Here is a 23,629-nt window from a genome sequence, read left to right as displayed (position 1 = left end):
ATGTCCGTTAGTTTGGATAAGGTCCATTGCGATATTCCCTGTATCTCAGATCCATTTTGACAAGGACGTGTGTCAATCTCCGATACATTTTCTGTTTGTGCGGGTTAGCCGTGCCCATTGGTGTCCCAGGAGGGTGTACCTAGATAGTGATTGGTGGATCCTGCTGCCAATCACAGGCTTCCTTCCCCCCCCCCCCCCCCCCAACTAATCCAGAGTTTAATCCAGGGGAACACATCTCATCACCTAATCCAGGACTGAACCACACAAAGTCATACAGCACGGAAACAGAGGCTTCAGTCCAACTCATCCATGCCAACAAGGTATCTCAAACGGAACGAGTCCCATTTGCCTGCATTTGGCCCATAACCCTAATCATGGACCATATTACATATTAATGAGGTAATCTGGACCCTATTTTTTGTTAATTTTAAGTGTAAGTGTAAGGCATTGCAATTAAAATGACCGCATTTAAGTAAAACACACTTGATTTTTACACAACAATTAAAATATAGACAAAACAAGCAAAGGCAAGTTCAGTAAAATAGATTGCCTCATACACAATTTTAGCAGCAGAAAGAGAACCGTAGCTTTTAACTGTAACAGAAAAAGGAGAAATGGGTTTCCACCTTCACCTTCAAGACCACAGCAACCGCTGAAAACTAAATCTAAAAATTCTGACTCTGTGAGTGCTTGACCCGACTCGTTCAGGCTGCTTCTATTGTTCCAACATCGAAAAAAAAGCTGCTTATTTTAATGGTTCTGGTAGACTGCTTGACACCTCTGTCTCAGCCTTTCTTCACTTAAAAGAAAAGGCCAAAATACACCTTTTAAAGCCACAGTATTGTCACACCTTGTAAACGTTTCATATTCATGCACCTCTCCCAATATCTTTTAAATGCTGTAATTATACCCACCTCTACCACTTCCTCTGGCAGCTCATTCCATGCACGCAGCATCTCTGTGTGAAAAAAAGGCCCCTTAGGTCCCTTTTAAATCTTTTATCATGAAACTAGTTGTGAACACTTGGGATATTAGAGAAACAGCAGAGACAAAAAGAAGCAGATTGTATCAGGTGCTGAAAAAGTGCTTCACTAAAGTTATCATTTTTAAATCAATCAATTCTTGTCCCACTATAGATATTACTGAGCAGCCAGTTCTAGAAACATTAAGACTCAAACACAACATTTTCTAATCTTATAGGCATAGATATTCCCACTACACCACATATCCAACTCCAAACAGTTACTTAGTTTACAGTGTGTTAAGGATTTATCACTCCAAAAGCAATTGCATCAGCAAGACTAATTTCCCAAACCTCTCTGTATTCCAATCTCTGATTGGCCCTGGGTCTCTTCACCGGTCCCATAGCCCCATCTCCCTCGTCATTGGTGCCTGGATTGAAAGTTGATTCCCAATTGGCTATCAGTGAATGTCTATCATAATTGGTGATGTCATTCTCTGGTTGGGTGAAGGGTGACCCAGGAGGATAAATGCAAGAGCTTGTGGGAGAGAGGCTCAGTTCTAGAGTTGTCTGGGTGATAGTGAGCAGGAATAGTGAAGATGACCTCCCAAGTGTGTCAGAACTACCACAAGGACTGTGAGGATGCTGTTAACAAGCAGATCAACCTGGAGCTCTATTCCTCCTATGTTTACCTCTCCATGGTGAGTTTAGTGTTCCTGAGAATTGATTTTGAAAAAGTTAGCTCTTTGTGAGTTTGATGATGTGGCCTGAAGTTAGATTGGTTTTCTATCCTGGGAATAGGTGGCTTTCCTATGGCGTGTTAGTCAGTTCCAGTGCTGCTTAACTGTTGAGTGAGTGATATGTGCTGTAACAGCTGACTAGAGGTTTCAAATGTTCATGTCCCATATCCTTCAGAAGATTTGTTGTCGTTATCTATGAACTAGTTGACTAGGAGATCTCGAACCAGCTGGGCAGGAGGTCTTGTGATGTAGTGATTGTGCTTGTTCCTCAGGAATAGAAGGTCTTGGTTGAAATATCACACTCTGCCAGGATGTGTGCTTTGCTTAAAATAGCAAGGGCTGTTAAGGTGTTAATATCTATACACAATCCTTCTGTCTCAAGGGTATAAAGCTTATCTGCTCTGGAGATGTGTTAACATTTCTGAATGGCTGGCTGGATTTAAGTACCTCTGAACTAACCTAAAGTATCTTCAGCTGAAGAAGCCCAACCTGGTTGTGTCTGAATTTTTTGCTTCTGACAATGTTGGTGTTGTGTAATGACTTGGAGACTAACTTAGTTCATTATCAGCTTTTCTGCCTTGGAATTTGTAACCTAGCAAGACCCTCAGTTGACTCTCGTGGTTTGTAACCAGACTTTTTTTGAGTAGCAATTCCCAGACAGTCTAGTCTCGACAGGCTTAGTTTACCTAACAGTATAGGTAACTTCAGCAGAGTAAAAACTAGTATTTAAATTCATCTACATCACAAACCCAGAAACCTTTTTTGATTATAGACCTAATTACCAGTTTACAATAAAAAGAAACCAAGTTACAAAACTGACCAGATTACTTGTTTTTATGTCCTATAGGCATAAATAGTTTCTTGATGATCTTCCATTCACTTGAAAGCAGTAATACTTGTAACTTTGGTTGCTCTATACTGAGTGTCCCAAAAACTGCTCATGGGAGGCTAGTCAAGGTATTTTCAAATCTTTGCTGCAACCTTTTTTTTTCTCTAGGAAACTTTCTATCAAACCAATTCTGACTCTGGCCCTTCCTTGACAGACTCCTTTCATGAGATCCTAGTTGCCAAAATGAGCATTTGACCATGGGTCTTTCCAGACTTGCTGGAACCAATTTCTAGGTACTAGTGTCATTGTTTACAATAGGTAAAAGTGAACTAATGTGATCACCAAGTACATGTCTGCAGGACTTTGACCAGAACCACCCATCCCTAAGCTTTCAAGTCTGGCTTCATGAATAAACTTGTCTGATCTGTTTACCTTACTTTTTAAAAAGTAACCTCTAGTTCATAACCCTTTTCTAAAATTCCAGGAAGAAAAGTCAGGTTCTAACAAGTCACTTGTAACTTCTCCCTGCAGGTGAAGGATTGATCTGCTGCTGTTCACTGCAATATCAATATTTAGGGCTGCACTGCAGAGAACCTGGAACTAAAATGGTGGAACCTACCTTCTGAAAATAATGCTGAGAAATGGATAGGAGCATGTGGCTTTAAGGCTGTGCTAAAGACTCTGATTTCTAACTTTATTTCTGATGTGGAATTTTAAGTTAACTTTCTGGCTGAACCTAACAATTGGTGCTGTTCCCTGTTCAAGCAACAAGTATATTTGTGATTCTGGAAAAGCCTCCACTGCATTGAATCTTAATTGTATCTTGATCTGAAATGAATCCTGTTTTGTCCCTTCCCACAGTCCTCTTACTTTGACCGGGATGATGTTGCCCTGCATCACTTTGCTGAGTTCTTCAAGGAGCAGTCCCATGAGGAATGGGAACATGCTGAGAAACTGATGGCATTCCAGAATAAACGTGGAGGCCGAGTCCTCCTGCAGGATGTCAAGGTTAGGTTTAGATATACCTCTAACCAGCTTCACTGGATCTTGTGGCAACAAATGTTTTGAAACCATTGGTTCAATGCTGTAACTATTGACATTCTAGTTCATAGAAACATCTGTCTCTTCCCTCCCTCCAGAAGCCAGAGCAGGATGAGTGGGGCAATGGTCTGGAGGCAATGCAGAGAGCTCTGCAGATGGAGAAGGATGTGAACCAGAGTCTGCTGGATCTGCACAAACTCTCCTCTGGGCACATGGACCCTCATGTGAGTTCTTCTGATTTCAATAACACTTTAGATTTTTGAGCCAGTTTTCCAATGAAGTTGTCAAACAAGAGGGTGGGGTCAAGAATATGGGTTCATATATTAGGAACCACATGAAGTTGCAATGAATGTAGAAACTTGACATGATGTCACCAACTTAATTTCAAATGGAGTGCACAAGTTCCTCAAAACCCTGTTTTATTTTTTCTTTTCCAGCTGTGTGACTTCCTGGAGAGGCACTACTTGGATGAGCAAGTGAAGATGATCAAGAAGCTGGGAGATCACATCACCAACCTGAAGAGACTGGGAGCCCCTGAGAATGGCCTGGGAGAGTACCTGTTTGACAGGCTCACCCTGGGGGAAGAGTGACTGAACTGATGGCAGGGAGAAAAGTTTGGTTTTCTGTATGTGATCTGGAGTGAAGCAATTAACTGTTCTGGGGTTGATCATGAAATTTACCAACTGTAAATAAACTCCTGTTGGATTGAGTTAGTCTGTGCTGTGAAATGCCTGTCATTAGCAATCTCGATCACTAGTTATATCTGGTCCCATACTTCCCCTGGCAGCGAATTGTCTTATGCCTATATCACATGATATGTACACTGACCTAGGCTTATGAAGTAAATTTTCTTCAGTATAATGCAAGACAGGCATTCTGACAACTGGACACTTAGCTACCAAAAGCTTTTCCTTCAAGGGAAAGATTAAATGTAGTCCTAGGTGGACATACCAGTGGCATTGTTCTCTAATAGCTTTCCTACATGTCCAGCTCTCACCAATCAAACATCAGCTGGTGTGGTTCTTCAAATTCAAAACTAGCTTCTCCACTCCCTGCATCACTAAATGTGAGCAAGCCTTCTCAGGAATTTTCTGCTGCCGTCACAATATTAGAACATAGAACCATACAGGCCATTTGGCCCTCAATGTTGTACTGTCCTTTCATTCTACTCACTTCTATGTGCCTATCCAAGACTCAATTAAATGTCCCTAATATCTTAGACTCTACTAGCAGTGCATTCCATACACCTACCACCCTGTAAAGAACAGACATCTTTCCCCTAAACCTCCTTCCAAACACCTTTAATGTTATCCATCCTGCAATAGCCATTTCCACAGGGCCGGGGGGGAGGGAAATGTCAGTGCCTCTAAAGCCTCTAAATCTTGTACGTCTCTACAAAGTTATTTCTCATCCTTTTCACTCTGAGAAAAGCCCTAGCTTCCCTCACTGCCTCCAGTCCAGGCAGTATCTTGGTAAATCTCCACTACATCCTCTCTAAAGCTTCTACAGCTTTCTGATAATGAAGTGACCAGAATGGAACACAATATTCCAAGTGTGGCCTAACCAGTGTTCGATAGAGTTGCAGCATAACCTCACAATTCTTAAATTCAATCCTCAGTTCGTGAAAGCCAACATACCACATGCTGCCTTAACCCTATTGATTTGGGTTGAAAATTTGAGGGATCTTTGGACATGAACCTGATGATCCCTCTGTCCCTCCATGTTGCCAAGAATCCTGCATTTAACCCTGTATTCTGCATTCAATTTTGACCTTCCAAAGTGAATCACTTCACACTTAGTAGATTGAATGAAACTCTGGTGACAATAGATTAAACTAAATTCCCTACAGTGTGGAAACAGGTCCTTTGGCCCAACTTGTCCACACCAACCTTCCAAAGAGTAACCTAGTCCTATTCCCCAGTTTACTCCTGACTAATACACATAACTTCATGGGTAATTTAGCATAACCAATTCACCTTCCTGCACATCTTTGGACTATGGGAGGAAGCCACCACAGACACTGAGGGAATATGCAAACTCCACACAGGAATCGAACCCAGGTGTCTGGTGCTGTGCGGCAGCAGTGCTAACCACTGAGCCATAGGGCCACCCCATCTTATCAAAAGGAAGAAGAAAGCTTATGTTTGAGGAGGCAAAGATCAGACAGGGTTTCAGTGGGCTACAAGGATGCCAGGAAAGAGCTGAAGGAAGACTTGGAAGAGCTAGGAGGGGCAATAAGAAAGCTTTAGTGGGTAAGATTAAGGAAAAGCCCTAAGGCATTCTACACTTGAGGAACAAGAGGATGGCCAGTGTGAGGGTAAGGCTGATCAGATAGCAGAGGGAACTTGCACTTAGAGTCAGTGGAAGTAGGGGATGTACTTAATGAATACTTTGTTTCAGTATTTAAAGCTGAGTGGGAATTTGATGTTGCGGAGGACAGCGTGAAACGGACTGATATGTGAAAGCGGATGTGCTGAAAAGTTTGGAAAACATAAGGATAGATAAGCCCCCTGCACAAAACAGGATATACCCAAGGTGCTAGAGGAAGTGAGGAAAGAGAGTAATGCACCCTTGGTGATGAGCTTTGGGTCCCCACTGTCCAGTGGAGTTGTACCAGATGATTGGAGGGTGGCAAATGTTATTCCCTTGTTCAAGAAAGGGAATAGGGATAATCCTGGGAATTACAGACCAGTCAGTCTTACGTCTCTGGTGGGCAAATTGTTGGAGAGGATTCTGAGAGACAGGATTTATGATTACTTGGAGAACCATAGTTTGATTAGAGATAGTATTAAACTCTGTCTGGCTTTTCTTTTTGAATGCAAAGATAAAGGCTTATCCACACACAATCATTAAATTGTGCCTAAAGGGTTGAGGATACTGACTTGTCATATCAGGATCCAACCTAAAAGGTTGGACATTTCTGGTGCCATTTTATAGCCTTACACATGATTTAATTCAATAACTACAGGAAAGTGCCAGTCTGAGAGCTTGAAGAATCCACATAATGTGTCACAGTCCCTGTAACAGCTGATAGACCTAGGTCCTCTCTCCATTCCACAATTACTGCATCAGGATGTCTAACCTTGCACACAGTCAGTGAGGACCAGTATTGGAAGTTCCACGGGTTCAGTTCTAAACTCTGATTATAGCTTTCACTATTTGAAACAAGTCAGCGCAGGTTCTCAATTTCTCAACAACATTCCAAAATGAACGAAGTTAAGAAAGTGGCCGGGTTGGCATCTCTGGGGAACTGTGCCCCACTAATTCCTGTAGATAGGGGCATTGAATTCACTCAATGTGCAAATGGGAATAACATGGATGTAACTCCTCTGACCACACAGACCCTCATGTCAGTTCCTGGTGTATTTAAATCTAGGTTTTGGCTTAAAAGAAAAGGTAACACATCTGGCCCTCTAGCCTCAAGATCTCTTTCTAAATTGTGGGAAGTGTTGATTGGGGTGGGCCAAGTTACTGGTGTTCCCAAGGTCTGAGCACTTTCTGGAGGGTTCTTAGTAATGTCAATGACATCACCTAACTGTCCACTCCACATACTGATGGGAATTCAAGTGTCTGAGGAAACTGCATTTGATGTTGGATATAATCAGTTCCCCTCTTTCCCTTCCAGCTGTGTGACTTCCTGGAGAGGCACTACTTGGATGAGCAAGTGAAGATGATCAAGAAGCTGGGAGAACACATCACCAACCTGAAGAGACTGGGAGCCCCTGAGGATGGCCTGGGAGAGTACCTGTTTGACAGGCTCACCCTGGGGGAGAGTGACTGAACTGACTGCAGGGAGTGAGCTTAATTCAGCTCCTTTTTGTTTTATTACTGGTAGTCTTGAGGTTTTTAAATCTGTTGCATGATGAAACATTCCCCAATCCAGATGTCCCTTTTTTTACTATATAAGTTTCCCAATTAACCAGATTGTCCTCTGATCTGAACAAGTGAGTATTTTTTTAAAAAACAAAATTGGGGAAAAAAAACCGAGATGCTGGAAATGAGAAGCTGTTAAAGTTCCACTGGTCTGGCAGTGTCCATGCAGAGAAACCATTTCACATTCTGGGCTCAGTGATCCTCCCTGAGGAGTGAGTTTATTAGCTAGTGAATGTGAGGAAAGGTGACTAAATGTGTTGTATTTTCACACTTGGAGTGTGAAATTTCTTAACAGCCCAGTCAGTTGTGTGCAGAGTATGGTGGGACAGTGTGGCTATTCAGGTGGGTGAAGTTGGTAATGAAGTAGCTGACTGAGATTTCTGCCTCCTGTTAGTCAACACGTTCATGTCCTCTATTTTAGTTGGGCAGTGACCTGACTAGCTTCCGGCACTGAACAAGTGTTTCTAACCTGCGGTGCAGGGGTGTCTAATGGCTGTCCCAACTGAGACCTTCACTACTCCATGTCACACTAGCACACTGCCTCCCTAAGATACAGGCCAGGGATTGCAGTTAGTTCTTTATCTTATTTTCTAGAAGAGCAAAAACAGCCTGCTGGAAAATCTCAGCAGGTCTGGCAGCATCTGTTAGGAGAGAAAAGAGTTGATGTTTTGAGTTTAACTGACCCTTTGTCAAATTTTCCAGCATTTTCTCTTTTTTGTTTGCAGATTCCAGCATTTGCTTTTAAAAACAGCCTGCTATTTGGGCCATAATCCACAACTTACTGCTATCTCTGTCAATTTCCATTTCTACGAAGTGAAATCAAGATGGTGAGTGGGTTAGGTCCTGATTGAGATTTACTTCCCACTTTATGTTCACTTGCAGTCCTCTTACTTTGACCGGGATGATGCTGCCCTGCGTCACTTTGCTGAGTTCTTCAAGGAGCAGTCCCATGAGGAACGGGAACACGCTGAGAAACTGATGGAATTCCAGAATAAACGTGGAGGCCGAGTCCTCCTGCAGGATGTCAAGGTTGGGTTTTTATTTAGTATTTTAATCCTCCTAGACTGGAACTGCGATGTGTATTAAGCTTGTGGAAAGAGTTACCTATTCATCCTTGTGTACTATTTAATACATTGAGTGAGTTTTTCCCCTCCAGAAGCCAGAGCAGGATGAGTGGGGCAATGGTCTGGAGGCAATGCAGAGAGCTCTGCAGATGGAGAAGGATGTGAACCAGAGTCTGCTGGATCTGCGCAAACTCTCCTCTGGCCACATGGACCCTCATGTGAGTTCCTCAAGGAATAAATTTTCAGCTGAAGGTGATCATGGTGATGTCTGAGGTTAAATGAAACTGTCAGTATATACCATTGAAGTACAAAGATCCATGCTATTTTGAGCGAACAACAGTTTCCCTCATACTTTATCTTCCCAGCTGTGTGACTTCCTGGAGAGGCACTACTTGGATGAGCAAGTGAAGATGATCAAGAAGCTGGGAGATCACATCACCAACCTGAAGAGACTGGGAGCCCCTGAGAATGGCCTAGGTGAGTACCTGTTTGACAGGCTCACCCTGGGGGAGAGTGACTGACTGGATGGAGCAAGCTTTATCATGTTTGTATTATGGGAGACCTGGACTGGCTCTATGCTCTGTATGTAAAAACAGACCATACCTGATCTCCACTATGAAATATAATAAATGTAAATAAACTGCTCAATATCACACTGTTTCTTAGTTTGGGTGAACATACTACTTGCAAGTAGTTCAAGCAGACAATGAGAAGCAGCCTTATTGTAATAGTGATAGCAAGGCCTCCTGTTTTTATACTCCATTCCCTGTGTGATACTAGCCAACAGTCCATCTGCCTTGCCTATCACTTGGATATAGCCTATAATCAGTGTGTACTGTCTACCTGGGTGGCCATGTGATGTCCAGCAGTTTGAACAAAGCTTCTTGTGACCATTGGACATGCCCTGCATCTCAAATCCTCATTGACTAGAACAGTGTCAACACTCAAAAACATTTCTGTTCATGTGGCCAGTTTAGGTCAGATGATTTAATTTTTAAATCACTTCATCCTTATCCAGCCATAAACCAGCAGTAAGTTGAGGGTTAGGTCAGAATCTATTAGTCTAATAACAATGACCTCCTCAAGATTAATTCTAAGGCTCTGGGTTATTGGCATTCCCTAAGCTCCTTCTCTGTTGTTCATTTGGTGCCTGGATGCATGGGTAATTCTTGATTGACAACGGGCGATAGCCAATCAGCAGTGATGCCTCTCCCTGGTTGGATGCAGGGTGTTCCAGGAGGATAAATACAAATGCTTGTGGGACAGAAGCTCAGTTCTAGAGTTGTCTAGGTGAAAGTGAGCAGGAATAGTGAAGATGGCCTCCCAAGTGTGTCAGAACTACCACAAGGACTGTGAGGCTGCTGTTAACAAGCAGATCAACCTGGAGCTCTATTCCTCCTATGTTTACCTCTCCATGGTGAGGCTTTTATATCGTTTTTTCTCACTCCAATTTGGAGAAATTGGAGTTTCCCCGGTTTAATGGAATAGTTTAAGTTGTACCCTATTACTGGGAGGGCAACCATTTTGAGTAGTGATGGGCTTCTTGTTGAAGTTAACATTTAAGTTAATGCTCCTTGTAGCAGTTGTTTTCTGTGGGGGTTTAATGCTGGACTAGCTCAACTACTTCTTATGTAACTAGTCAACAATGCAACCAGGTTAACTGGCTAGTGATTTAATTAATAGTCCCTAATAGGGTGACTATAGCTGGTGCAATAGTGAATATGTGCTCATTAATATTCTTCACCTTTAGCTGTAGTTTTGAGATTTCTGATGAGCCTTGCTCCAGGAAGGTATGACATTGATTAGCAATGTGAGGGACTAATGTAATTCGCGCGTTCTAGCTATGACACTAGAATGTGAGTAATCAGTAACAACTGCCACTACTGAAGGAAACACTGGTCAGTTTCTGACAGTAAACTGTCTCTCCGATGTCTGTTCTCTTGGAGTGAGTTCCACTGTGAACAGCAATGAAGCTGCAAGAAATTCCTCATCCTGAGGACAAGGGGTGGCATACTCTGACAATAATTTCAGTTTAAAATTACATCTTAAAGTAAACACTCTCGCTTGTCTCAGTGCGACCTGCCCATCAAACTTTAAAATAAGCGTCTCAAACTTTTTTTTAACTTCTGAAACAGAACTGCTTATTATAATTTTAAATGTGATGTGAATTGTTTGATGCTCTCCTTCCCCCAGTCCTCTTACTTTGACCGGGATGATGTTGCCCTGCGTCACTTTGCTGAGTTCTTCAAGGAGCAGTCCCATGAGGAATGGGAACACTCTGAGAAACTGATGGAATTCCAGAATAAACGTGGAGGCAGAGTCCTCCTGCAGGATATCAAGGTTGGATTAATTTAGTGTTTCATCTAGTTCATTAAAATCAACTTCCGTCCATATGGATTTGAAGTAATTTAACCCTGTTGGTTTATGGCAAGTTTATACTTGTTAGCCCCTCTTTCTCGTGACCAATTTTACTGGATTGGACACCATTTCTAAGAACGTAAACAATCTTTTTTCCCTCCAGAAGCCAGAGCAGGATGAGTGGGGCAGTGGTCTGGAGGCAATGCAGAGAGCTCTGCAGATGGAGAAGGATGTGAACCAGAGTCTGCTGGATCTGCACAAACTCTCCTCTGACCACACTGACCCTCATGTGAGTTCCTTCTGGCTTTATCCATGTGATTGAAGTTGTATGAAAATTACTCAGTTTGAATCTTAATAACAAGAATTGTATCTCCAACTGAGCATTTCAACCTTTAGGTCAATATCTTTTACCTGAGAATAGTGCTTCACCTTCTCGATCCTTCTCTAAGAAAGTATCAAGTCTGCTCTGACTTTGCCAATCTGAAACCTCAACTTTATTTTCCAGCCTCTGTCCCCCTAAATCTTGATTCCCTTTGTGTTTTTAATACTAATGTCCCAGCCACAACAACCCTCTGAAGCCAAGAATTCCATGGATTCACTCCCAAGGGTTTCCTGTCTAACCTCTGACCTGAGATCATGCCTTCAGGTCCCGCTCGCTCACTTTCAAGGAGAAATCCCAATACCACATATACCCTGTGATATCCCCAAAAGAATCCTGGGTTTTAGTGAGATCTCCTTTCTTTCTTCTATGCCGAGTACAGGCTTGACCTCTTCCCTTCAAACTATTCACCTATCCCCAGGGTCACATGCCAGTGACGAGGCCCTGAATCTTCACCTTATCTGCACCCTGGCTAAATAATAGCTGACTATCTTCTCTCTGTTATTGTACGACCTCAACACCATGGGCTCTCTATCTTGTCTAAATGTACAATCTCTCTAGACTTTAGACTTTAGATCCCATTGAAAGCAAGTTTTCAGGGCTTGACCCTTGTTGATTAGGAAATGCCAACTTGCTGAGCTGTGAGGTGAATGTTTGTGTTGCTTTTAGCTCGGTTCTTTCTGCTGATCCTGAACAAAATCAACTCGAAGCCCCGTTTGAGAATCTAACTGCTCCTCTTGCACATTCTGAAACCAAGGCCAGCATCAATGGTGGCAAACCTGTGGCTTTAGGACACTTTAATTTGGCCTCCATCAGGTCTTGCCCTCTCTTCCCAAGGGCAATTGATTGATGCTACGATGTAGATGAGGTCGATGGGGGAATGTTGAGGTGACAGTGGACACTACTGCAAACTTGTAACAAATGCAGACCTGCAAGTGGCTTTCAATATACAATAGGCAGCCTCAGAACAGTTTGTTTTCTTGTACTTTGTACATCTTAATTGGGAAATTAGTAACTTGTCATTTAGTAAATTCCAGTGCTGTGAGGCTTCAAATATCAATCCCTGTCATTACTTCCCAGAATCACAGTTGATGGAAGTCTCTCTTTTAAATTCTACCCCATGTAGATTCTCCTTCACATTAACAAGCTCCTCACTTTCATATTCCAGCTGTGTGACTTCCTGGAGAGGCACTACTTGGATGAGCAAGTGAAGCTGATCAAGAAGTTGGGAGATCACATCACCAACCTGAAACAACTGGAATGCCCTGAGAATGGCCTGGGAGAGTACCTGTTTGACAGGCTCACCCTGAGCTGACTAGGGTTATTGAACAAACTGTTCCATATAATGACCCAATTCTGGTGAATGCTTTGATTTATACTGTCATTCTACATGGAAATAAAATGTGTGGAACTGGCTTTAATCTCTTTTTTTGTCTGATTTTGAGTATTGGCCAGCCAGGGAAACATAACTGGAAAATATCTACAGTATAAATTCTACTCACTTCAACACCTGCTGTTGTTGGAATGGTTTCTGTGTGCATTAATACAGTTCCATGGGAAATTTTGCATCATTTGTTCCTGCAAAGGGATTTCTCAGTGAAGTGTTGGTTATATTAATAAAAACTTCATGATATGTTAGTCCTCTAGTTCTTTACCTTTTGTATTCTGTAGCATGTTATCCACTTTTCCAGAAGAATTTAGACACTTAGCTACATTTTGTTTTCCTTTTCTGACCTTACAACCAAATACTGACGTGTGCTCTTGTCTTTTAGCTGACAATGACAAGCCATCAATTGTTCAGATCTCCTTCCATCCACCATTACACCTTCCAGGGCAACATCTGTGAAATAGCAGTGAAAACACTTACGGCATCAGACTAAAGGTCTTGCTTTCAGACTCAGTTTGCAGAGAGAACGCAAACTAGGTCCTAGCTGTAATCTGAGGATTTCTTGGGAATAAGCCTTAGCCTGCGAACAACCAAGGAAGTGAAGTTAGGCTCAAAGCATTTCACCCTCTTGTTCTGTTTCCTACTTCCATCTGGCTCCCATGCAGGTGACCTTTCCAATTTAGTTGTAAAGCCGTGCTCTCAGCCAGGGACCACACCGTGGGAATGTGGGATGGATTACGCTCCGAAGGCAAGGTCCTAGTTACTAACTTGTTCAGCTCCAATATTGTAAAGGTCTGAAAGCAAAGCATTGGCTTTGCTCAACTAGAAACCCCACATCAGCATAATCCACAAGTTTTATTTGGAGAGGATCTGGTTGAGAAATAGTTTTGAGTTTGGGGAGTAATGGGGGAGTGAGCTATGAACTCTGAGACCAAGCTACAACTTCTAGCTGTACTGTTCTACAGCATCAGGTTTCTCATTCCATAACTAAATGGGATCGATGAAGGAGTAGAGTCCCTATCCCCTTTTGAGAGTGATGCTGTGGGGTGAGTGACAGTAAGTACTGGAGATGGGAGTAGAAAATTACATAATAGTCACTTGGACAAATGCAGATCATTTGAGGAGATCTAGCATGGATATCATAAAGGAACACCACATTTAACTACTTTTACAGGAGTTTTTTGAAGAGCTAACCAAGAGGGTTGCTGTCAGTGTGGTCAATGTGGACCTCCAAAAGACCTTTGATACCATGCCACATGACACTCTTGTGAACAATGTTCAAACTCCTGGAATAAAAGGCAGCACAGTGACGTGGATAGGGAGTTGGCTGAGTGACTGGAAACACAACGTAATGGCTAATGGATGTTCTTTGGACCTGGGGGGGATGGTTTGTAATGGAGCTCCACAGCTTCCAGGGTGGGAGCCATGTTTTTTCCAGTCCAAATGAATGACTTAGACCTTGACATAAAGGGCACAATTTCAGAATTTGTGTATGATAAGACACTTAGTGTGAGCAGCACAGTATGGACTGTCAAAAGGACATAGACCAGTTGGTGGAACGAGCAAGGGAATAGCAGATGAAGTTCAATACAGAAAAAAATGGCAGGAAGCACATGAAGAGCCAACATCAAATAAAAGGTGCAGCTCTAAAGTGGGCACAGGAGTGGGCGAACTCGGATGGTGCATATGTGCATTGTCATTAATGGTGCAAAGATCGGTTGAGAGAGCGGGAAATGAAGCACACGGTGCTTGAGCTTTATTAATAGGGGCATAGAGCACCAGAGCAAGGGGTTATGCTGAACTTGCTTAAGTTTGACCTCAAAAGGAGTATTGTGTCTAGTTCTGGACATCAAACTTGAGGAAAGATATAAATGCATTGGAGAGAGAGTGGAAGGGGTTTACTGGAATGCTTCCAGGTTTGAGGAATTTCAGTTGTGAGGATAGACAGGAGAAGCTGGCATTGTTCTCCCTGGAGAACAAAAGGCTAAGAGCTTTTCAATTTCACAGGGGATCCAGACAGAACAAATAGAGGACAATGTTCCTGTTTGGGAAAGGATCAGGAACAAGACAGTGTGGGTTTAAAGTAATTGGCAAAAGAAGCTGAAGTGATGTGAGAAAAATATTCTTCCAACACATCAATTGGTGAGGGTCTGAGAGTGTGGTGGAGGCAGGTTCAATCAAAGCATTCAAAAGGGAATTAGACTGAGATCTGAAAGGGATAAACACAGAGGTTACAGGGACAATGCAGAAGAATGACAATTGGTGAGATGCTCAGCGAGCTGGTACTGATACAATGGGCTGAACGGCCACCCTCTGTACTGTCATAACTCTGTGACACTGCTTGGATATGAAAGCCTAATGAAAAAGACCAGAGCATATTAGGTTTTGTCACAGATAAGTCATATTCCAACAGTGTAGAATTCTCATTAGACCACATTTGGAACACAGTGTTTAGTTCTGATAGGGTTTCTGAGGGAGGTTAGCAGAGATTCACCAGCATTATCTCAGCTCCAAGCTGGGGGTTACATTATGAGTGCAGTTTACATCGACTAGTCTTGTCCTTGCAAGAGCTTGGAAGACTCAAGGATGAATATTATTCAGGCGTTTTGGATAGATCTAATTGTACTGTTAGAGAAAAAATATTTCCTAAGGTAAAATAATCCTGGAAAAGGGAGAATAATTTCAAATCAGAGCTATGTTAATCATGATGATGATTTCTTCACACAAATTACATTATCTCCCACAACATTCTGAAAGTCAATAGAACATTTCAAAACTGTTTTGTTGAGTTTTATAAGTTGAGAATATGATGCAATATGGAACCCAAGGCAAAGATATGAAATGAAGAGACAGACTCGTGCTGATATAATGGAATGGAATAGAATGGTGGGGGTGGGGTGGGGGATAGATCTGAGAGGCTGCATGGTCTCCTTATCACAGAATCATCATCTGAACCGGTCTGTATCCCAAATCTCTGATTGGCTCTCGGTCTCAGTCTCTGCTCTCTGTTCTTCCGTGCCTGGATTCATGGAGATTCATGATTGGCTATTAGGGATTGTCAATCATCATTGGCGATGCCGCTCCCGAGTTGAGTGCAGGATGGCCAAGGAGGATAAATACAAGAGCTTGTGGGAGAGAGGTTTAGTTCTACAGTTATCTAGGTGATAGTGTGTGGAAAGAGTGATGATGGCCTCCCAAGTATGTCAGAACTATCACAAGGACTGTGAGGCTGCTGTTAACAAGCAGATCAACCTGGAGCTCTATTCCTCCTATGTTTACCTCTCCATGGTGAGGCTTGTGTTTATTTCAGAATTAAAGCTGCAGCTATATTATATTGAAGATATAGTATTTCTCTGCAGTCAATTTATGATGTTTAGAAGGGAGTATTTGTTTTATCTTACAGAAGGTCTTGCTAATCAGCTGCTGTCTAGTATTATTGATGTGACCGGAAAATAGTTTGTCTGCTCAATTTAATTGGATTCACTATCCTAAATAAACAACCTAATCAACATCTCCAGATATATTGACCTATCTCTAGAGCATATGGAACACTAACCTGGGCCCCTCTTAGTATTACCCTGAACCCTAATACCTGACTGTGCTTAACCAGTTAACTTGTTGCAAATTGAGTGGAGAGGCCTGTTTTGGGTTGAAAGATTCCCTTACTGAGGCTGGGTGTTGTTTCCAAATGGCCATAAGTGACAAGAAGTTTCCTGAATGTTTTAGCTTGAATTTAAGTATCCCTCTTCCTTTCCTCATTCACAAGGAAGGAATTTCAACCCATAGGTTCTGCATGTAGACTAATTTAGTGAAGTAGATCATGTGGGATTCAGGAAGCTTGCTAACTGGCTCCAATCAAGCCAATCTTGTATTGTTACTTTTGGCACTGCAGGCCTGTGGCCAGTCATGTTGTGCAGGGAATGGTTCTGGGCCTAATCTTGTCACTCCTAAAATGACTTGAGGCATGTTTACTAAGTTTGTGGATGCCATACAATGGGTGACTTGGTGGATTTTGAAGATTATCTTGGATTACAAAGATCTGGATCAATTTTCTCAGTTGGGGTGAAGTGGTAGATGGAATTTAATTTGGATGTGAGGTCTTGTCCTTTAAACCAGGGCAAGACTATTATGAATAATGGTAGGGTGCTGGGTAGTATTGTAGAATTGAGACCTAAAGATTCCGGTCCATAATTCCTTGGAAGGTTTTGTCATAGGTATGTAAGGGTGGTTAAGGAGTGGTTTAGCATTGTTTGCCTTCTTTACTTTGAGTATAGAGTTGGGATGTCATGTTGAGATTCCAATAGTATGTTGGTGAAGCCCCTCCTCAAACAATTCCAATTCTGGCTAAACACCTATAAGAATGATATTAAATTGAAGAGACTGTGTGCACAGGATTGGAGGGTTTGCCTTCCTAAAGAGAAGGTGGAGGATGACCTTGAAGAGGCTTAATCACTAACAGCATGGGTAGGGTGAACATGCAAAATATCTTGTCAGTGAGGCCAAAACTAGGAGGGATATGCTTGAGGGACTTGAAAAAGCTGGAGGACAATTTTCAGTGGGGGTTTATGGTCAGAATCCTCAACCAGAGGAAGTTGTAGCTGCAGGTACAGCTACAACATCTAACACCCCTTTGGACATGAATAAAGGCTTAGAGGGATAGGGTTCAAACCCAAGCAACTGGGACTAGTTTAGCTTGGGTAAAATTGGCTGGCATGGATAATTGGATCACTTTGTGCTATAATGACACTTTGCAAATAATTCACCTGATTAGAGTCAGTTTATTTATATTTTTATTTATATATTGTTTCCTCCTCTGGAATTGAGACTTCATGTTGGCAGCAATGATTTTTGTCCTTGATTGCAGTCCTCTTACTTTGACCGGGATGATGTTGCCCTGCGTCACTTTGCTGAGTTCTTCAAGGAGCAGTCCCACGAGGAACGGGAACACGCTGAGAAACTGATGGAATTCCAGAATAAACGTGGAGGCCGAGTACTCCTGCAGGATGTCAAGGTTAGTCTATCCTACATTACAATTAACAGTACTAAATATTTGAGGCATTCTTTCCCAAGGGGTAATATTATATGGTTAACTTTACCTTATTCCATTGTTTTGGCTCACATTTCATTGAGTGAAATATCTGCCTCTTCCCTTCCTCCAGAAGCCAGAGCAGGATGAGTGGGGCAATGGTCTGGAGGCAATGCAGAGAGCTCTGCAGATGGAGAAGGATGTGAACCAGAGTCTGCTGGATCTGCACAAACTCTCCTCTGGCCACACTGACCCTCATGTGAGTTTTTCTATGTGGAGGAAAATGATCTTTGTGTATTCCCTAGAGGGGAAAATCCAATTATCATCCTGCCTTCTGCAGGCTGTTTAAAACTACAAATTTCAAAGGCATCCCCTGAGTGCACCTCTCCCTCATCCCCAACATGGCAGTGATGATCACATCTGTCATGGGAGGTCACTTTCTGATCTGGTGTTTTTGATGACCTTCTTGACTAAATTTTAATCTCTTCCAGCTGTGTGACTTCCTGGAGAGGCACTACTTGGATGAGCAAGTGAAGATGATCAAGAAGCTGGGAGATCACATCACCAACCTGAAGAGACTGGGAGCCCCTGAGAATGGCCTGGGAGAGTACCTGTTTGACAGGCTCACCCTGAGCTGAGTGGGATTCAGGAACTCCATTTGTTGGACATGGTGACTTCATTCTAGTGGATGATTTTGGTTGTGCTCTAAACAAAATTAAAATAGTGTTCACCACAGAACTGAGTACTTTGTGCAAGTTCTTGAAGGCTTTAGCTGTTAACATTTGATTTATTTAATCTTGAGCTGCTTGGTCTTGCTTCAATACCTGCCCCAGTAACTTACTCAGTGGATTCCAAAAAAGTATTTTACAGCTTTTTAAATACAGCAATTCTCTGGAAATCCCACAACTGTCCAAGCCTTTTAGCATTAGAAGTAATGTTGATTCACCAGTCTTGCGGTCAGTGGACAATTTTGTAGGAACAGCCTCTGTTCACTAAACACAGAACTCAGTCCACTGTCTAAATGTTAGACACCGACTGTATTGTCCATAGCAATGCTCGGATTTTTAAAAATACAAAACTGTAAATCAAAACAGATTATTGGAAAATCTGGGGAGAGAAAACCCTTCTGAAGGTTCACCCAGGAGCTGAAACACTAGCTGTTTTCTCTCCTCTGCTGCCTGACCTGAATTCTTTCCAACAACTTGTTTTGTTAATGGATAGACTCTTTGACTTTAGTAGATAAATAACATTGTCCCCTACAAGAATGAAGGTATTTGCATGCATGACCCATCACTCTTGACTTGCTTAGATAAGCTATAGTTTACAAAGCTCAGGAGTTGGTTTCTCAAGTAGCAGACATTATTGCTGGAGAATCTGCTTTTTGATTTGTTCAAACCATAAAATAAGCTATCACTTTCTCAGCATGAACTGAGATGGGACAGGTAGCTTGTCTTTGGGGGAAAAGACATATTTCCCATGTAAAACACTTCTCTCATTTCAAGGAAAAGCATAAATTAAATATCAGAACATTAGTTCTACATATAACTGAGAGACTCTAGCTTGTGATTTAAATTTGCAATGTTGGGTCAAAAGTTCTCTAAGTTTTCTGCTGTAAAATGGGCCAGTGCAATTGGTTTAGAGACCTTACCAAGGTGTCGGGTGTAGCTCATCCTTCAGAGTCTTGGTATTGGACCTGATGCTCCAGATAATGGTTTTGTTAAATCACCATCCTAGAGGGAGTATTCTCACCTGAACACAGACTTGTGCTGAATCTGATTTAGAGAACAGACATTTATAAGCTGTTTGAGGACAGTAAAGCTACTGTCTTTTGAATGATTTCAGTGAGGGGTTTCATCTGATCATTAGAGGGTGTCAGAGATAGGATTAGGACAACCGGTATACTCTAACATCAGAATTTTGACAGCTTCCAGTCAAGGGGGCTGTTTTGAGTTGGTACAATATCCACAAACGCTCAGTTCCCTCCACTCCTGACAGACAAGAACTATAGAGTGCACTGGGTAAAAAATGAGGTCTGCAGATGCTGGAGATCACAGCTGAAAATGTGTTGCTGGTTAAAGCACAGCAGGTTAGGCAGCATCCAAGGAATAGGAAATTCAACATTTCGGGCATAAGCGTTGAATTTCCTATTCCTTGGATGCTGCCTAACCTGCTGTGCTTTAACCAGCAACACATTTTCAGCTATAGAGTGCACTATCTACCACATACTGTCGACATTCAAAGGCTCATTAACCAACACTCACCAAGCCCCCCTGTCACTTACCTATTTTCTGCCCTTGTCCTAAATGTAAGAATACTTCCTCTTGAAAGTTCCCTTCCAAGCCACTCTCAGTCCTAATTTGGAAATCTATCACCATTCCTTCACTAGTTCTGGAGTGGAATTCTGTCCTTCGTGCCATTTTGGGTATGCTTACCAAGTGGGCAATGAATTCAAGAAGGTAAATTGCTATGTTTAAACTCAATAAAAGCCCTGATTACAAAGGGGTTTGAATACCTCTGAATTAAAGTTCTTTCTGAAATTGTCATGTTCTGGTTAGACCACATCTAGACTGCTCGGTTCTGGTATGTTGGATGCAGATGGTACAGTGCAGAATTTTTCAGTACCCACTCTGACATAAAGAGCTGGTTAAATTATGACAACAGTTTGCCTAAGTCCCTCTGGTTAGAAGGTTAAGGAATGGCGGTAATTGAAATCTTTCAGAGGATTAATGGATTTGACAGGTTGATACGCAGGAACTGTTTCTTTCCCGATGGGCCATCGAGGGTGTGGAATAGGGTTATAATCTTCAAATTAAAACTAAACTGTCCAGTATAATGTCAGAAATGGCTTCTTCATAGGATACTGCAAGTATACTCATAGGAGCTTGCATCCTCACACACACACACATGCATCTTGACAGATGAACTGAAGATTTCAAAATGGATTATTAGATTTTTATTGGGTAAAGTTTGATGTTAGCAATCATCTCATTTCAAAGCAGAGCAATCTGCAGAAATATATTTTAGTGGAAGAAACATGAAGAGATAAAACAATCTAAATTTTACAACTCTGAGACAAGTACAGGAACACAGGGACCTCAGGGATACAAGTACATCATTCTCTGAAGGTGGCCAGGCAAGAAGAAACTTTTGTTAAAGCTTATGGGATCCTTGTGTTTTTAAAAAGAGGCATCAAAGAAGGAGAATTATGCTACACCTCTACAAATCATTGGTCAGACCACATTTACAGTGTTGTGTTCAGTTCCGGACACCTTAATTCAAGGAAGGATAGTAAAGCCCTGGAGAGAGCACAAAGAGATTTATGAGAATAGTACTAGGAAAGAGGGATTTTAGTTACAAGGAAAAGTTAAAGAACTTGAGCTTATTCTTCTTTGAGCGGAGAATATTAAGAGGTGACCTTACTAAAGTGTTCAAAGTTAGTAGTTGATGGATTAGGGTAGTAGTTGATGGATTTGGGTAGTAGTTGATGGATTATGTTCATCTTGGAGCGCAGTTACTAGCGGTGTACCACAAGGATCTGTTTTGGGACCATTGCTTTTTGTTATCTTTATAAATGATCTAGAGGAAGGACTTGAAAGCTGGGTAAGCAAGTTTGCGGATGACACAAAAGTCGGTGGAGTTGTGGATAGTGAGGAAGGAAGTGGTAGGTTACAGCGGGATATAGATAAGTTGCAGAGCTGGGCGGAAATGTGGCAAATGGAATTCAATGTAGCTAAGTGCGAAGTCGTTCACTTTGGTAGGAATAACAAGATGATGGATTACTGGGCTAATGGTAGGCTACTTGGTAGTGTGGATGAGCAGAGGGATCTTGGTGTCCATGTACACAGATCTCTGAAAGTTGCCACCCAGGTAAATAGTGCTGTGAGGAAGGCATATGGTGTACTGGGCTTTATTGGCAGAGGAATTGAGTTCCGGAGTCCTGAGGTCATGTTGCAGTTGTATAAGACTCTGGTGAGGCCTCATCTGGAGTATTGTGTGCAGTTTTGGTCGCCATACTATAGGAAGGATGTGGAAGCTTTAGAACGAGTGCAGAGGAGGTTTACCAGGATGTTGCCTGGAATGGTAGGAAAATCTTATGAGGAAAGGCTGAGGCACTTGGGGCTGTTCTCATTGGAGAAGAGAAGGTTTAGGGGAGATCTGATAGAAGTGTATAAGATGATTAGGGGTTTAGATAGGGTAGATACTAAGAACCTTTTACCGCTAATGGAGTCAGGTGTTACTAGGGGACATAGCTTTAAATTAAGGGGTGGTAGGTATAGGACAGATGTTAGGGGTAGATTCTTCACACAGCGGGTTGTGAGTTCATGGAATGCCCTGCCCGTATCAGTGGTGAACTCTCCTTCTTTATGGTCATTTAAGCGGGCATTGGATAGGCATTTGGAAGTTATTGGGCTAGTATAGGTTAGGTAGGATTCGGTCGGCGCAACATCGAGGGCCGAAGGGCCTGTACTGCGCTGTATCCTTCTATGTTCTACATGTTCTATGTTATGAGCAATTTTGACAGAGTAAAGGAGGATGTTCTGTTTTCACCAGTTGGTATGCCAGTAACTAGGGGTCACAATTAGTCAGCAAGAGAGCTCAGAGTGAGATGAGGAGAAACTTCTTTCCTTGGATTTTGAATGTGCTGTCTGGAAGAGTGGGGGAGGTGGATTCCATAGGAGGTTTCAATACAGAGCTGGATAGATATTGAAAAGGAATGGCATTAGAGGGCTATGGAGAGAGGGCTGGAGACTGGGACTAGCTGGGTAGCTCTTTCAGGGGCTGGTACAGACATGATGGGCTGAATGGCCCCCTTCTGTAAAATTCTGACTGTCCACCCAGGAAATTCTATGTGTTTGTGGAGGGGTTGGAGTTCCTCTATGTAGACACCTTGTACAGAGCATCCTTTAGCATGGGAATGCTGTTGTACATCAGCACAGACACAGTCCTTTACAGAAGGTAGATCCAGCTCAAGTGCCAAGAAAATGTCAACTGGGGATCTCCATCCTGATGCAGACTTTACCAACCCTCAGGGATTGCAGAAAAATACCTTCTGCCTGGATGGATGGCCATTGAGGACTTTATTTGCATTGCACTTTACCGGGATCCTCCCCTCCGACCTTACCGTCCTGGGTGGTCCTATCAGGAGGCGGAAACCTTTTGAGGTATCACTCTCAAACTCAATGGGACACTCGAGGCTCTCCATCACAGCGAGGTGACAATCCACAGAAAGGTCAGTCAGGAGACAGAGGCAGGGAATCGCTGGTCAGATGCAGATCAACCACAGAATCACAGAATTGTTATCGCACAGGAGGAGGCCATTCGGCCTGCTCCACCATTCCATACAATTATAGCTGATCATCGAACTCAGTACCATCTTCCCATTCCCTCCCCTAACACTTTGATCTCTTTAGCCCTAAGAGTTATATCTAACTCTTCTTGAAACCATTTAATATTATGATCTCAATGTTTTCTGTGACAGAGAGTTCCACAGGCTCCCCACTCTCTGGATGAAGACCTTTCTCCTCATCTCAGTCCTAAATACTCTGTATCACTAGACTGTGACTGTGACCCCACCCCTTGATGCCGAACTCCCCGTCATTGGAAACATTTTGCAGCCTCTGCCCCATCTGCTCCTGTCACAATTGCCTTGTCCTAGCACCAATCTCCCACCTTTCTCTCCCATTTCCAACACAACAGGCTGAGAAACTGACTCCCTTTCTTCATTGAGCCCCTCGTGCAGTTGGTCACAATGAGCTTAATTTTTAAAACAAAACTTGAAAATCTTTCCTCATCCAAAACTGTTTCTTCTAAAAGGATGCAAACTAACCATGACCTGAATAAGCGCCCCAGCAAGTTGAGATGGTGAGTGATTTCCTGCTGTTCCAATCATCTAGACCTGACGCTAATCTATATCTCTGATCAGCTCCAGTTAACACACCCACCTCCTCTCTCTCTCTCTTTGGGGTCTACA

At 42.5% G+C, this 23,629-nt stretch overlaps 4 protein-coding genes across 4 annotated transcripts; all 4 read left to right on the top strand.

Moving 5' to 3' along the window:
- The first annotated feature begins 1,560 nt into the window (after positions 1-1,560).
- On the top strand, positions 1,561-4,161 carry LOC132831337 (ferritin heavy chain A-like). The gene is made up of 4 exons (XM_060849423.1): positions 1,561-1,662; positions 3,392-3,538; positions 3,670-3,795; positions 4,009-4,161. The coding sequence occupies exons 1-4, from the start codon at positions 1,561-1,563 to the stop codon at positions 4,159-4,161; spliced, it is 528 nt and encodes a 175-aa protein (XP_060705406.1).
- A 1,712-nt stretch (positions 4,162-5,873) lies between these two features.
- On the top strand, positions 5,874-9,029 carry LOC132831183 (ferritin heavy chain, oocyte isoform-like). Its single transcript, XM_060849195.1, has 4 exons — positions 5,874-5,888; positions 8,285-8,473; positions 8,601-8,726; positions 8,874-9,029. Exons 1-4 carry the CDS (start codon positions 5,874-5,876, stop codon positions 9,027-9,029), a joined length of 486 nt encoding a protein of 161 aa, XP_060705178.1.
- Positions 9,030-9,823: 794 nt separating this feature from the next.
- On the top strand, positions 9,824-12,560 carry LOC132831356 (ferritin, heavy subunit-like). The gene is made up of 4 exons (XM_060849449.1): positions 9,824-9,925; positions 10,702-10,848; positions 11,030-11,155; positions 12,414-12,560. The coding sequence occupies exons 1-4, from the start codon at positions 9,824-9,826 to the stop codon at positions 12,558-12,560; spliced, it is 522 nt and encodes a 173-aa protein (XP_060705432.1).
- Positions 12,561-15,815: 3,255 nt separating this feature from the next.
- Positions 15,816-18,296, top strand: LOC132831355 (ferritin heavy chain, oocyte isoform-like). The gene is made up of 4 exons (XM_060849448.1): positions 15,816-15,920; positions 17,497-17,643; positions 17,792-17,917; positions 18,150-18,296. The coding sequence occupies exons 1-4, from the start codon at positions 15,816-15,818 to the stop codon at positions 18,294-18,296; spliced, it is 525 nt and encodes a 174-aa protein (XP_060705431.1).
- Positions 18,297-23,629: the final 5,333 nt, after the last annotated feature.

The sequence above is a fragment of the Hemiscyllium ocellatum genome, chromosome 33 (assembly GCF_020745735.1).
Source record: "Hemiscyllium ocellatum isolate sHemOce1 chromosome 33, sHemOce1.pat.X.cur, whole genome shotgun sequence".
In the NCBI taxonomy this organism is placed as follows: Eukaryota; Metazoa; Chordata; class Chondrichthyes; order Orectolobiformes; family Hemiscylliidae; genus Hemiscyllium; species Hemiscyllium ocellatum.
The sequence above is the reverse complement of the archived record's forward strand: the minus strand, read 5'-3'. Positions and strand labels throughout refer to the sequence as shown.

What these genes read in the sequence shown, in the direction of transcription:
- LOC132831183 (XM_060849195.1), top strand. An exon ending in TCCTCCTGCAGGATGTCAAG is followed by an intron (nt 8,474 to 8,600) that starts GTTGGGTTTTTA and finishes TTTCCCCTCCAG; the next exon opens with AAGCCAGAGCAGGATGAGTG. An exon ending in CTGGCCACATGGACCCTCAT is followed by an intron (nt 8,727 to 8,873) that starts GTGAGTTCCTCA and finishes TTATCTTCCCAG; the next exon opens with CTGTGTGACTTCCTGGAGAG.
- LOC132831337 (XM_060849423.1), top strand. Translation starts at nt 1,561, where the DNA reads ATGACCTCCCAAGTGTGTCAGAACTACCACAAGGACTGTGAGGATGCT. An exon ending in TCCTCCTGCAGGATGTCAAG is followed by an intron (nt 3,539 to 3,669) that starts GTTAGGTTTAGA and finishes CCCTCCCTCCAG; the next exon opens with AAGCCAGAGCAGGATGAGTG. An exon ending in CTGGGCACATGGACCCTCAT is followed by an intron (nt 3,796 to 4,008) that starts GTGAGTTCTTCT and finishes TTTCTTTTCCAG; the next exon opens with CTGTGTGACTTCCTGGAGAG.
- LOC132831355 (XM_060849448.1), top strand. Translation starts at nt 15,816, where the DNA reads ATGATGGCCTCCCAAGTATGTCAGAACTATCACAAGGACTGTGAGGCT. An exon ending in CCTATGTTTACCTCTCCATG is followed by an intron (nt 15,921 to 17,496) that starts GTGAGGCTTGTG and finishes CCTTGATTGCAG; the next exon opens with TCCTCTTACTTTGACCGGGA. An exon ending in CTGGCCACACTGACCCTCAT is followed by an intron (nt 17,918 to 18,149) that starts GTGAGTTTTTCT and finishes AATCTCTTCCAG; the next exon opens with CTGTGTGACTTCCTGGAGAG.
- LOC132831356 (XM_060849449.1), top strand. Translation starts at nt 9,824, where the DNA reads ATGGCCTCCCAAGTGTGTCAGAACTACCACAAGGACTGTGAGGCTGCT. An exon ending in CCTATGTTTACCTCTCCATG is followed by an intron (nt 9,926 to 10,701) that starts GTGAGGCTTTTA and finishes TCCTTCCCCCAG; the next exon opens with TCCTCTTACTTTGACCGGGA. An exon ending in CTGACCACACTGACCCTCAT is followed by an intron (nt 11,156 to 12,413) that starts GTGAGTTCCTTC and finishes TTCATATTCCAG; the next exon opens with CTGTGTGACTTCCTGGAGAG.